The sequence below is a fragment of the Theropithecus gelada genome, chromosome 10 (assembly GCF_003255815.1).
Source record: "Theropithecus gelada isolate Dixy chromosome 10, Tgel_1.0, whole genome shotgun sequence".
NCBI classification, from domain to species: domain Eukaryota; kingdom Metazoa; phylum Chordata; class Mammalia; order Primates; family Cercopithecidae; genus Theropithecus; species Theropithecus gelada.
Window position 1 is genome coordinate 76,456,053 of NC_037678.1, and position 13,009 is coordinate 76,469,061.

The following is a 13,009-nucleotide window of genomic DNA, read 5'->3' on the forward strand; positions in this document are numbered from 1 at the left end:
ATACCAAAACCAGGCAAAGACACGTCGAAAAAAGAAAAATAGGCCAATATCCCTGATGAACATTGATGCAAAAATCCTCAATAAGGAGGATAATACTAGCAAACCAAATTCAACAATACATTAAAAAGATTATTCATCAGGACCAAGTGGGATTTATCCCAGAAATGCAAGGATGGTTCAACTTATACAAATCAATCAATGTGATAAAATCATATCAGCAGAATAAAGGACAAAAACCATATGATTATTTCAATCAATGCTAGAAAAGCATTTGATAAAATTCTACATTCAACGGGTGCAGTGGCTCACGCCTGTAATCCCAGTACTTTGGGAGGCTAGGGTGGGCCTCACACTGACCATAATTAACACACAACGGGGAACATAGCCATAGGGGTGCAGTGGCTCAAGCCTGTAATTCCAGCACTTTGGGAGGCTGAGGCAGGAGGATTGCTTGAGCCTAGGAGTTCAAGACCAGCCTGGGCAACATAATGAATGAGATCTCATCTCTAACAAACAAACAAAAAAATTAGCTGGCTATGATGACTCACACCTGTAACTCCAGCTACTTGTGAAGCTGAGCTGGGAGGATCGATTGAGCCCAGAAGATTGAGGTTGCAGAGAGCTGTGATCACACCACTGTACTCCTGGACTGCTTGAGTCTAGGAGTTTGAGATCAGCCTAGGCAACATGGCAAAACCTCGTCTATATAAAAAATAAAAAAAAAAAAATTAACCAAGTGTGGTGGCACCTGCTTGTGGTCCCAGTTACTTGGGAGGCTGAGGTTGCAGTGAGCCAAGATGGTGCCACTGCACTCCAGCCTGGATGACAGAGTGAGACTCTCTCTAAAAAAAAAAAAAACCATACACTAGGGAAAGAACCAGTCTTTTCAATAAATGGTATTAGGAAAACTGGATATCCATATGCTGAAGAATGAAACTAGACCCCTCAAATCTCCTACCATATACAAAAATCAAATGAAAATGGATTAAACACTTAAATGTAAGACCTAAAACTATGAAACTACTACAAGAAAACATGGGGGAAACTCTCCAGGATGCTGGACTGGGCAAAGATTTCTTGAATAATGCCCCCAAAAGCACAGGCCATCAAAGCAAAAACAGATAAATGAGATCACATCTGGTTAAAAAGCTTCTGTACAGCAAAGGAAACAATCAACAAAGTGAAGAGACAACCCACAGAATGGAAAAAAATATATGCAAAGTATCCATCTGACAAGGAATTAATAACCAGAATATATAAGGAGCTCAAACTCTATAGGAAAAAAATCTAATAATTCAGTCAAAAATGGGCATTTCTCAAAAGAAGGCATACAAATGGCAAATAGGTATAAGAAAAGGTGCTTAACATCACTGATCAAAGAAATACAAATCAAGACTACAATGAGGTATCATTTCATCCCAGTTAAAATGGCTTTTTAAAAAATATAGACACGAGGTCTCACTATGTTGCCCAGGCTGGTCTCGAACTCCTGGGCTCAAGTGATCCTCCTGCCTCGGCCTCCAAAAGTGCTGGGACTACAGGTGTGAGCCACTGCACCCAGCCAAAATGGCTTTTATCCAAAAAAACAGGCAATAACAAATGATAGCAAGGATGTGGAGAAAAGGGAACCCTCGTACAATGTTGATGGGAACGTAAATTAGTATAGCCACTACGGAGAACAGTATGAAATAGAACTACCATATGATCCAGCAATCTCACGGCTAGGTATATACCCAAAAGAAAGGAAATCAGTCTGTCAAAGAGATATCTGCACTTCCATATTTATGGCAGCACTATTAACAACAGCCAAAATTTGGAAGCAACCAAAGTGTTCTTCAACAGACAAATGAATAAAGAAAATGTGGTACATATATACAATGGAGTACTATTCAGCCACAAAAAAGCATGAGATCCTGTCACTTGCAACAACATGGATGAAACTGGAGGACGTTATGTTAAGTGAAATAAGCCAGGCACAGAAAGACAAACTTTCCAAGTTCTCACTCATTTGTGGGAACTAAAAATTAAAACAATTGAACTCATGAATATTGCAGAATGATGGTTACCAAAGGCTGGGAAAGGTGGGGGGAAATGGGGATGGTTAACGGGTACAAAAACATAGTTACATAGAATGAATAAGCTCTAGGATTTGATAGCACAAAATGACTAGAGAATAATTTATTGTACATTTAAAAATATAATAACTAAGGCTGGACGTGGTGGCTCACGCCTGTAATCCCAGCACTTTAGGAGGCCCAGGCGGGCAGACCACTTGAGGTCAGGAGTTCGTGACCAGCCTGGCCAACATGGCAAAAACCCGTCTTTACTAAAAATACAAAAATAGGTCAGCCGTGCTGGTTTGCCACTGTAGTCTCAGCTACTCAGGAGGCTGAGGCAGCAGAATCACTTGAACCCAGGAGGCGGAGGTTGCAGTGAGCTGAGATTGTACCACTGCACTCCAGCCTGGGTGACAGAACAAGACTCTGTCTCCAGGGCCGGGCGCGGTGGCTCAAGCCTGTAATCCCAGCACTTTGGGAGGCCGAGACGGGCGGATCACGAGGTCAGGAGATCGAGACCATCCTGGCTAACACGGTGAAACCCCGTCTCTACTAAAAAATACAAAAAACTAGCCGGGCGAAGTGGCGGGCGCCTGTGGTCCCAGCTACTCGGGAGGCTGAGGCAGGAGAATNTGCTTTTGCCACTGCTGCTGCCCCACAGCCAACAGCATCTTGGCAGACATAACACAAGATTATCAACACTGTCAGTCGATGTTCCAGTTTATAGAGGCAGTGTCACACAGTGGTTAATAGCATGCTCCATAATCAGTCTGCCTCAGTTCTTTCTATTCAGTCCTGCCACTCTTCAGAGTACGACACTTCAGAGTACAACTGCCACTCATGATACTCAACCCCTTTGCATTTCAGTTTCCGTCTATTATGATCTCCCCATTATTATACTTATCTCACAGGGCTGTTGTGAGCATTAAGTAAATTACTACATACAAAGTGCTTAGGGTAGTACAGTTGACATATTTCAGATGACTATATATATATATATATATGAGAGAGACGGAGTTTTGCTCTCAACTATATATATATGTATGTATGTATGTATATATATATATATATATATATGTATGTATGTATGTATATATAACTAAAAGTAAGCCAGGCGCAGTGGTTCATGCCTGTAATCCCAACACTTTGGGAGGCCAGGAGTATGAGACCAGCCTGGTCAACATGGCGAAACCCTGTCTCTACTAAAAATACCAACATTAGCCGGGTGTGGTGCCGCACGTCTGTAATTTCAGTTACTCGAGAGGCTGACGCACAAGAATAGCTTGAACTTGGGAGGCAGAGGTTGCAGTTAGCTGATATCATGCCACTGCACTCCAGCCTGGATGACAGAGTGAGATTCTGTCTCAAAAATAAATACATAAACAAATACATACATAAATAAATAAAAGTATAATTGGAATGTAACACAAATGATGAATGCTTGAGGTGAAGGATACCCCATTTAGCCTGATGTGATTATTATGAATGCATGGCTGTATCAAAATATCTCATGTATCCCCTAAGTATATATACCTACTACGTCCCCGTAAAAATTGGAAAAAAAATTGAAAAAAAAAAAAAAAATTGGCCAGGTGCAATGGTTCACACTGGCAATCCCAGCACTTTGGAAGGTTGAGGCAGGCAGACTGCTTGAGCTCAGGAATTAGAGATCAGCCTGGGCAACATAGTGAAACCCTGCCTCTGCAAAAAATAAAACAAACAAAAATAAATAAAAAATAAAATTAGCTGGGCTTGGTGGCACACACGTGTAGTTCCAGCTACTTGGGAGGCTGAGATGGGAGGATCACTTGAGCCCAGGGAGGTAAAGGTTGTGCCACTGCACTCTAACTTGGATGACAGGGCAAGATCCTGTCTCAAAAAAAATAGACCACTGGGAAACACACACACACACACACACACACACACACACGAGCCTTGGCTAACATTTTTAAAATCTCATAGCTTATTCCCACATGCCTGTCAGCTTACCCCTTTGCTGATGTAGCCTGACAGCAGGAGGGAGCCTATAATAATGAGAAAGGCGCCGATCAAAAACAGCACAGTGGCAAGTGCGATGGCCTTATAAGGGATCTTAGGAGGAGTTTTCTTAAACTGGAAGAGAAACAGAGACAATAAAAGACAATGAAGAACGTTATGCAAATACCTGGGTTCAAACATTTAATTAATTACTTTTAATTTTTATGGGTTTTTTTTTTTTTGCTTGTTTTGAGACGGAGTTTTGCTCTTGTTGTCCAGGGTGGAGTGCAATGGCACGATCTCAGCTCACTGCAACCTCCACCTCCTGGATTCAAGTGATTCTTCTGTCTCAGCCTCCTGAGTAGCTGGGATTACAGGTGCCTACCACTACACTCAGCAATTTTTTGGGTATTTTTAGTAGAGACAGGGTTTCACCTTGTTGGCCAGGCTGGTCTCGAAGTCCTGACCTCAGGTTATCTGCCCGCCTCAGCCTCCCAAAGTGCTGGGATTACAGGCGTGAGCCACAGCGCCCTGCCTAATTTTTATGATTTTAGAGACAGAGTCTTGCTCTGTCACTCAGGCTGGAGTGCAGTGGTGCAATTATAGCTCATTGCAGCCTCAAACTCCTGGACTCAAGCAATTCTCTTGCCTCAGTCTCTCAAGTAGCTGGGACTTCAAGCGTATGCCACCATGCCCAGCTAATGTTTAAAATTTTCTGTAGAGACAGGGTCTCACTATGTTACCCAGGGTGGTCTCCAACTCCTGGGCTGAAGGGAATTCTCCCGCCTCTGCCTCCCAAAGTGCTGGGATTACAGGTGTGAGTCATCAAGCCCAGCCTCAAACACTTTAAAACAGGGAGGAGAGCTCACACCTATAATCTCAGCAACGTGGGAGGCTGAGGCAGGGAGATCACTTGAGCTCAAGAGTTTGAGACCAGCCTGGGCAACATGGTGAAACCTCATCTCTACAAAAAATACAAAAATTAGCTGGGCATGGTGGTATGTGCCTGCAGTCTCAGCTACTTGGGAGGCTGAGGTAGGAGGATGGCTTGAGCCCAGGAGGTGAAGACTGCAGCCAGCTGAGATTGCACCACTGAGCTCCAGCCTGGGTGACAAAGCCAGAACCTGTTTCAAAAACAACAACAACAAAAACGGGAGGGTAATTAAGAACCAAACTAGATGCTTTATGTGTCTTAAGTATGTCCTACCACCTAGTGCAGCTCTGAGAAATAAAAGGGACTGGCAAGAGATGCAAGAGATGAAGCTCTAGTTATTGCTCTCACAGTTACTCAAAGGAATCTCAGAGGAATGTCATTCACTCTAGTTTGAATCTCATTCCATAAATCATTCATTGTATCATAAGAAACTTTTTATAAACAAAAACAGAACTGACTTTATGGTCATTCATTTGTTAGACATATATTTATTAACTGCCTGGTATATAGATGGCTGTACTAACTTATGGGGATTTAACAGATCCTGTCTCTACAAAAAATTTTAAAATTAGCTGGGTGTGGTGGCACATGCTTGTGGTAACAGCTATTCAGGAGGCTGAGGTGAGAAGACTGCTCGAGCCCAGGAGGTCAAGGTGGCAGTGAGCCTTGACTGTGCCACTGTACCCAAGCCTGGGCAAAAGGGCAAGACCCTGTCTCAAAAAAAAAAAAAAAAAAAAAAGGCCAGGCGCGGTGGCTCACATCTGTAATCTCAGCACTTTGGGAGGCCAAGGTGGGTGAATGACTGGAGGTTGAGAGTTTAAGAACAGCCTGGCCAACATGGTGAAACCCTATCTATACTAAAAATACGAAAATTGGCCAGGCATGGTGGTGCACACCTGTAGTCCCCCAGCTACTAGGGAGGCTGAGATACGAGAATCGCTTGAACTGGGAGAGGGAGGTTGCAGTGAGCCAGGACTGCGCCACTGTACTCCAGTCTGAGCAACACAGCAAGACTACATCTTAAAAACAAAACAAGAGGCTGGGTTCGGTGGCTCACGCCTATAATCCCAGCACGTTGGGAGGCCGAGGCAGGAAGATCACCTAAGGTTAGGAGTTCGAGACCAGCCTGACCAACATGGAGAAACACCGTCTCTACTAAAAATACAAAATTAGCTGGGCATAGTGGCGCATGCCTGTAATCCCAGCTATTTAGGAGGCTCAGGCAGAAGAATTGCTTGAACCTGGGAGGCGGAGGTTGCAGTGAGCCGAGATGGCACCATTGCACTTCATTCAGCCTGGGCAACAAGAGCAAAATTCTGTCTCAAAAAAAAAAAGGAAAAGAAGGCAATTTCAGTTTATTCCAAACCATCAATTGTTTGTTCCACATAGCAAGTAAACCTGCCTTATGAACAAACTCAATTCAAGGTTAAGATTCAGAGACAAATTTTCTAAGGTTTGGCTCATGGTTGTGCCTGACCTAAGTGGCTGGAAGCTTTCCAGATCTTTCCAGATCTATTTTTATCTCTCCTTCAAATGTGGGTCCAAAGAGTAATTTATTTATTTATAAAGGATGGATTCCTGCTACTTCCTCGTTGGCCCTAGTTCCACCTAGAATATTCTATTGTAAGGGGAAGTGCGTAAAAGGAGATGCTATAATAGTATTGACTAGTTTATAAATGGTTAGGGTAGGATACAAATTTAATAAATACTCTGTTTTACTTACTATTTATCACAAGAATACCTTTAATAAATTGGATCTCATGACATCAGGAAAGAAGGAAGATTCCTACGATCTGCTGGCTTTAGCAATAAGTTTCTCCCTTAAAAGGTGAACTGGCTTTGACTAAAGTGTAAATAAACACTGATAAAAAAAAATTTCACGCCGGGCGCGGTGGCTCAAGCCTGTAATCCCAGCACTTTGGGAGGCCGAGACGGGCGGATCACGAGGTCAGGAGATCGAGACCATCCTGGCTAACACGGTGAAACCCCGTCTCTACTAAAAATACAAAAAAAAAACTAGCCGGGCGAGGTGGCGGGCGCCTGTAGTCCCAGCTACTCGGGAGGCTGAGGCAGGAGAATGGCATAAACCTGGGAGACAGAGCTTGCAGTGAGCTGAGATCCGGCCACTGTACTCCAGCCTGGGTGACAGAGTGAGACTCCGTCTCAAAAAAAAAAAAAATTTCACCTAACGAAAATTTTAAAGTTCCTTAAAAAAGACAAACAAACTCCATCTTAACAAAACACAATCTAGTTAGTTTCTGAATAAAGTAAATAAAACCTGTAACTACAAGGCTCTGGCATTACAACTAAAAATTCTTAGAGATGGGCCGGGCGCGGTGGCTCAACCCTGTAATCCCAGCACTTTGGGAGGCCGAGGCGGGTGGATCACGAGGTCAGGAGATCGAGACCATCCTGGCTAACATGGTGAAACCCCGTCTCTACTAAAAAAATACAAAAAACTAGCCGGGCGTGGTGGCGGGCGCCTGTAGTCCCAGCTACTCGGAGGCTGAGGCAGGAGAATGGCGTAAACCCGGGAGGCGGAGCTTGCAGTGAGCCGAGATCGCGCCACTGCACTCCAGCCTGGGTGACACAGCGAGACTCCGTCTCAAAAAAAAAAAAAAAAAAAAAAAAATTCTTAGAGATGGACAATACTGGAATTGGTTTGAAACTACCCTGCCACAGCCCTCTTCTGCAATTATGGCTGAAAAGGTCTCAGAGCTGAGTTTTCCTCTTGTTGCTCCCTCTAATCCCTAGGGACAGTTAGCAAACCCTCCATTTGGAAGGTCTTCCGGCTAACTCAACAGAAACACAGCCAGCCAGTCTTGCAGTTCTTGTGTGCATTTACCTGAAGGTCAATGTAGCCATCGTCTGTGCTGGAGAGCCTTGAATATTTCACTTTACTACTGGGGATTCCAGTAGCCAGGTTGGTACGGGACGGCATCATAACACGCTGACACAGCTACGGTTTGAAAACAAAAAACGCTGTTATTGTCTGTAGGTGACAAAGGTGCATTAGAGCCAATGAGTTCAGGATTATTAGATGCTCTGCATTGGAGTTCTGGGCTGCCACGTCAGACTAGCAATGGGCAATTTACACTTCACTGTTAAATTTTCACTGTGTCAGAGGCATACGCATATGGAGAACCAGATATGCCTCTGACACAGTGAAAACATTCTCACTATATATTAAATATCTAGTCTGGTCTGTCCTTGTAGAATGACAGTGAAGACACTCACCAAGAATCACATTCCAGTTTATTCTGGCACTAAGATTCCCTGACTTTTAATTTTTCCAAAGTCACATAGAGACTAGGTAGAATAATGAGGACTTAAATCCAGGTCCACCTGACACCACAGTATTGCCTGTCCCCTGCTCCCACTTTTAAGAAAAAGCAAGAGGAGCATTCAAATGATTCTCTTGTTTGACAGGGAGGGAGAAGAGGGCAGGAAATGGAATACACTCACATCAACATTTTGCCTATTGCCCCTCGATAGAGATCAACCCTTTAATGCAAAAGATCTGTAAAGTTTCTTGCCGTAAATTTGTGGGGTTTTTTGTTTGTTTGTTTGTTTTTCTTGAGACGGTGTCTTGCTTTGTCACCCAGGCTGGAGTAGAGTGGGTTAATCTCAGCTCACTACAACCACCGCCTCCCGGGTTCAAGAGATTCTCCTGCCTCAGCCTCCCGAGTAGTTGGGATTTATAGGCATGCACCACCACGCCTGGTTAATTTTTGTATTTTTTAAGTAAAGACTGGATTTCACCATGGTGGCCGGGCTGGTCTCGAACTCCTTTTTTTCTTTTTCTTTGTGATAGAGTCTCACTCTGTTGCCCAGGCTGGAGTGCGGTGGCGCGATCTTCGCTCACTGCTGCTTTCACCTCCTGGGTTCAAGCAATCCTCCTGCCTCAGCCTCCTGAGTAGCTGGGATTACAGGCATGCACCACCATGCCTAGCTAATTTTTGTATTTTTAGTAGAGATGGGGTTTCACCATTTTGGCCAAGCTGGTCTTGAACTTCTGACCTCAAGTGATCTGCACAATTCAGCCTTCCAAAGCGCTGGGATTACAGGCCACCATGCCAGGACCCTTGTAAATTTGGATAAGGGCCTGGCTATACTAGTGCCTCTAGAAGCGCCCACCTCTCTGCCCCATCCCAAGCACCAAAAGTAGTACTTCATTTTCCTAATTACTTCTGTACCAACCTTAAGAAACGGAACATGGTACAATAGCTTACAATAAATTTTAAGGAAAGAAAGAAAAAAATGGAATAAAAACCTGGGTTCTTGTTCAAAATATTCAAAGCAGACAGCGGTAATGAAATCATGGCTATTATGTCACCAGTTTAAGAGACAGTGGATAAGTCTGAAAAATCCTAACATTTAAATTAAGGCAATTTGTATTAATATGCTGGGTGTGGTAGCTCATGCCTGTAATCCCAGAACTTTGGGAGGCTGAGGTGGGCGGGTTACCTGAGGTCAGTAAGTTGAGACCAGCTTGACCAACATGGTGAAACCCCGTTTCTACTAAAAAAAACCCCCAAAATCAGCCAGGCACAGTGGCACATGCCTGTAATCCTAGCTATTTGGAAGGCTGAGGCACAAGAATCGCTTGAGCCTGGGAGACAGAGGTTGCAGTGAGTCGAGATTGCACCACTGCACTCCAGCCTGGGTGACAGAATGAGACTCTGTGTCAAAAATAAAATAAAATAAAAATAATTTTTTTTATTTGTCCACTTTTCCTCCATAAAGTAACAAAGCTGTATGATCAAAATGGATAAATATATTTTAGTCAAAGTTTTTAAATTCTAAATTCAAAAACATATCTTTAAAAAAAGAAAACTGGCCGGGCACAGTGGCTCACACCTGTAATCCTATGTAATCCTAGCACTTTGGTAGGCCAAGGCATGTGGATCACGAGGTCAGGAGTTCGAGACCAGCCTGGCCAATATGATGAAATCCTGTTTCTACTAAAACTACAAAAATTAGCCAGGCATGGTGGAGGGTGCCTGTAGTCCCAGCTACTCGGGAGGCTGAGGCAGAAGAATCGCTTGAAGCCACTGTGCTCCAGCCTGGGCGACAGAACGAGACTCCGTCTTAAAAAATAGTAACAATAAAATGAAGTATTTCAATAAGGGCATAAGGGCAACATAAAAAAAGGACTAGTTTGTTTCTGGGTTGGCATTTTGAAAATTCATCATTATCATCATCACAATAATGGTGGTTAGTACTTACCTAGTCTTTGTTAGATGCCAGCTGTTCTAAGTACTTTGCACATACTTAATTCCAAAAATTAACAAATTGTTTTCTTTTTTTGGTGTTTTTTTTTTTTTTTGACGGAGTCTCGGAGTCTCGCTCTGTCGCTCAGGCTGGAGTGCAGTGACCCGATCTCGGCTCATTGCAACCTCCGCCTCCAGGGTTCAAACGACTCTCCCGCCTCAGCCTCCCAAGTGGCTGGGACTACAGGAGCCTGCTACCATGCCCGGCTAATTTTTGTATTTTTAGTAGAGACGGGTTTCACCATATTGGCCAGGTTGGTCTCAAACTCCTGACCTTTTGATCCGTACGCCTCGGCCTCCCAAAGTGCTGGGATTATAGGCATGAGCCAGTGTGCCCGGCCTAACAAACTGTTTTAAGTGGCTTGCAGTCAATGCAAAGTAACTAGCATAATTAAATAATTGGTGCTAAATATTAGTGTCCCTTTTTATTGATTACATCCTGGTCTAGAAATCAAGTATTGAAAAATGAGCATAATGCTAATCTCTATACTTTTCAAAAAAGATTGGATCAAACTGCGTCAAATACTAGGTTTTTAGTGTTGTGATCCCGACTGCATTTAATTCTATAAAAGTTCAAACTACCAATATGTGTGGTTTTTGAAGGAATTTAACCACATCTAACTTGCACTTAGACTTTTTTAAGTACGTCCTGACATTATTCATACATCCGCATCAAAACAACACATCGCAGGGGCGTGAGGGAGAGGGGAAACGAATGTTTACTCTTGGCAAAGAGGATTCTAAAAGAGGGGGAAAAGAAAAACGAGCATTTTCAAAGTATCAGTCTTCGTTCCCAACAGGCTTTTTACCAGCTCACCGCTACTCCCAAACTCCCTCAGCACCTGAATGTTACGAGAGTTCTAAAAGCATCATAAAACGTTTGGCACAGTGCCTGGCATTACGCGTCTCTACATACGTTATTCTCCTGCCCGTCTTCAGACCTTGCCAGAGAGATAAATAAGAACCGACGCGAATTTAGACGTAAAACAAACTGTGCCAGGGAGGACGAATGCCCCACACGGATGACTCGGAGCTTGATTTCGGCGGGAAGCGCGGTCTCGGACACGCCCAGAGCCCAAGAGGACGGTTATGTCCCCGCCCCGTCGCACACACGCCTTACCGGAGCGCCGCGCCAGGCCGTCCGCACACCCAGAGCTCGCCCACGGTTGGCAGCGTACGAGGTCGCATGGTACGGCCCGCTTAAGGGCCACTCAGCCCGCCCCAGCCGGGATCAGTGCGCCGGAAGTGGCGTGCCGGAAACAGGCGCGTCGGAAGTTGCGTCTCCGGAAGCGTTTGTTTCCTCAACCAGCTTCCCAGGCTATCACTTACGGAGTATCAGCTGCAGGAGGCATCGGGGCTGCACGGGCCGAATGCCGATTCGTGGGTTTTGTTTAGGTAGCCGCGACCTGTGCCCGCCGCCGGCTACCTCCACTGTGGCGGGCGAGCACCTAGGGTCCTCGCCCACCTGGGTCACCGTCAGGCCCAGGGCAAGCCAGCTACGTGGTTTCTCCCTTCTTTAGAACAGGGGCCAGGCTAGAGAGCGCCATGGCTTCCCAGGGAGGCAGAAGCCGAGTCCGTCGCAGCCTCAGGACCAGAAGTCAGTGCGGCCAGATATCCGCTGCAAGGCGCCAGCCTTCCACGGGCGCTCGCCTTCAACACCCCACTACCACACTTCCCTTGAATAGCACACTTGTAAACTGTGCTGTCAATACCCCACTATACTTCCCTTGAATAGCTCCACAAACTTGTGCTTATTTTCACGCCTTGTCCAGGTAAAAGGCCTGCCCACAAGGGACATTTTGCTGCACATGAAGCTTTTCAGAAAGTTGTTTATTGAGGTATAATTTATACACAAGTACAAATAGATGAGCTCTGAAAATACGTATGGTCCTAGAACCATCACCAATCTAGATGGAAATACATTCATCACCCCAAAATTCCATCAGCCTCTTTTGCAGCCTGTTTCCTTCTTCACTCAGAGGCACACTGTAGGAAAATGAATACTTACTACTGGACATGGTTAATTCTCATGTCCAGTAACTAGAACTCAGTCCAAGTAATTTAATAAAGAAACTAGTCATTTAATCTACCAAACAAAAATGCACTGGAAAAAAGGATTATGATAAAGCAATTTTAAAAAATGCTTTTTCTAAAGCCAAATTTAGCAGCGGGGGTTGTATACCTACTTTAGTGACACTAATGTAAGTTCTGATAACCTACTATCAAACCAGCCAAAAATATATATATGTATTTTTGAGATGGAGTCTCACTCTTGCCCAGGCTGGATGGAGTGCAGTGGCATGATCGCGGCTCACTGCAACCTCCACCTCCTGGGTTTAAGCGATTCTCCTGCCTCAGCCTCCCAAGTAGCTGGGACTACAGGCATGCGCCACCATGCCTAGCTAGTTTTTTTTTTTTTTTCATTTTTAGTAGAGATGGGGTTTCACCATGTTGGCCAAGCTGGTCTCAAACTCCTGACTTTAGTTGATCCGCCTGCCTCCCAAAGTGCTGGGATTACAGGTGTGAGGCACTGCACCACGCAAAAAATTAATACACAGCACAGTTATCTTACAGCTATTAATGGGAATGTTTTTAAGTCTTTCTTCGTAACTTCAGGGCTTTCTCACTTTCTTGGTTGGATCCAACATCCATGGAATTTAAGACATCTTCATCCTTTATGTGAGTGAAGTTGCAAAAAGTGTATTTATACTAGAGAAATTTTGCAGAACCATACTCCTTGGGCCCCATTACAGATCTACTGAAACATC

At 44.3% G+C, this 13,009-nt stretch overlaps 1 protein-coding gene across 7 annotated transcripts in view; it reads right to left on the bottom strand.

Moving 5' to 3' along the window:
- Window positions 1-11,504, bottom strand: part of TMEM230 (transmembrane protein 230) — a 48,949-nt gene extending 37,445 nt beyond the window's left edge. The window contains exons 1-4 of one of the 7 annotated variants that reach the window (XM_025398894.1): window positions 11,362-11,457; window positions 11,158-11,182; window positions 7,814-7,927; window positions 4,047-4,169 (exon numbers count right to left, since the gene is read on the bottom strand). In XM_025398894.1, coding sequence (XP_025254679.1) covers window positions 4,047-4,169; window positions 7,814-7,927; window positions 11,158-11,182; window positions 11,362-11,429 — 330 coding nt within the window. In that variant the 5' untranslated portion in view covers window positions 11,430-11,457. Of the gene's footprint in view, window positions 1-4,046; window positions 4,170-7,813; window positions 7,928-10,515; window positions 10,537-11,157 lie in introns of those variants that run through there. The other 6 variants (XM_025398895.1, XM_025398899.1, XM_025398897.1 and 3 more) reach the window with 6 other exon arrangements.
- Between the last annotated feature and the right edge of the window lie 1,505 nt (window positions 11,505-13,009).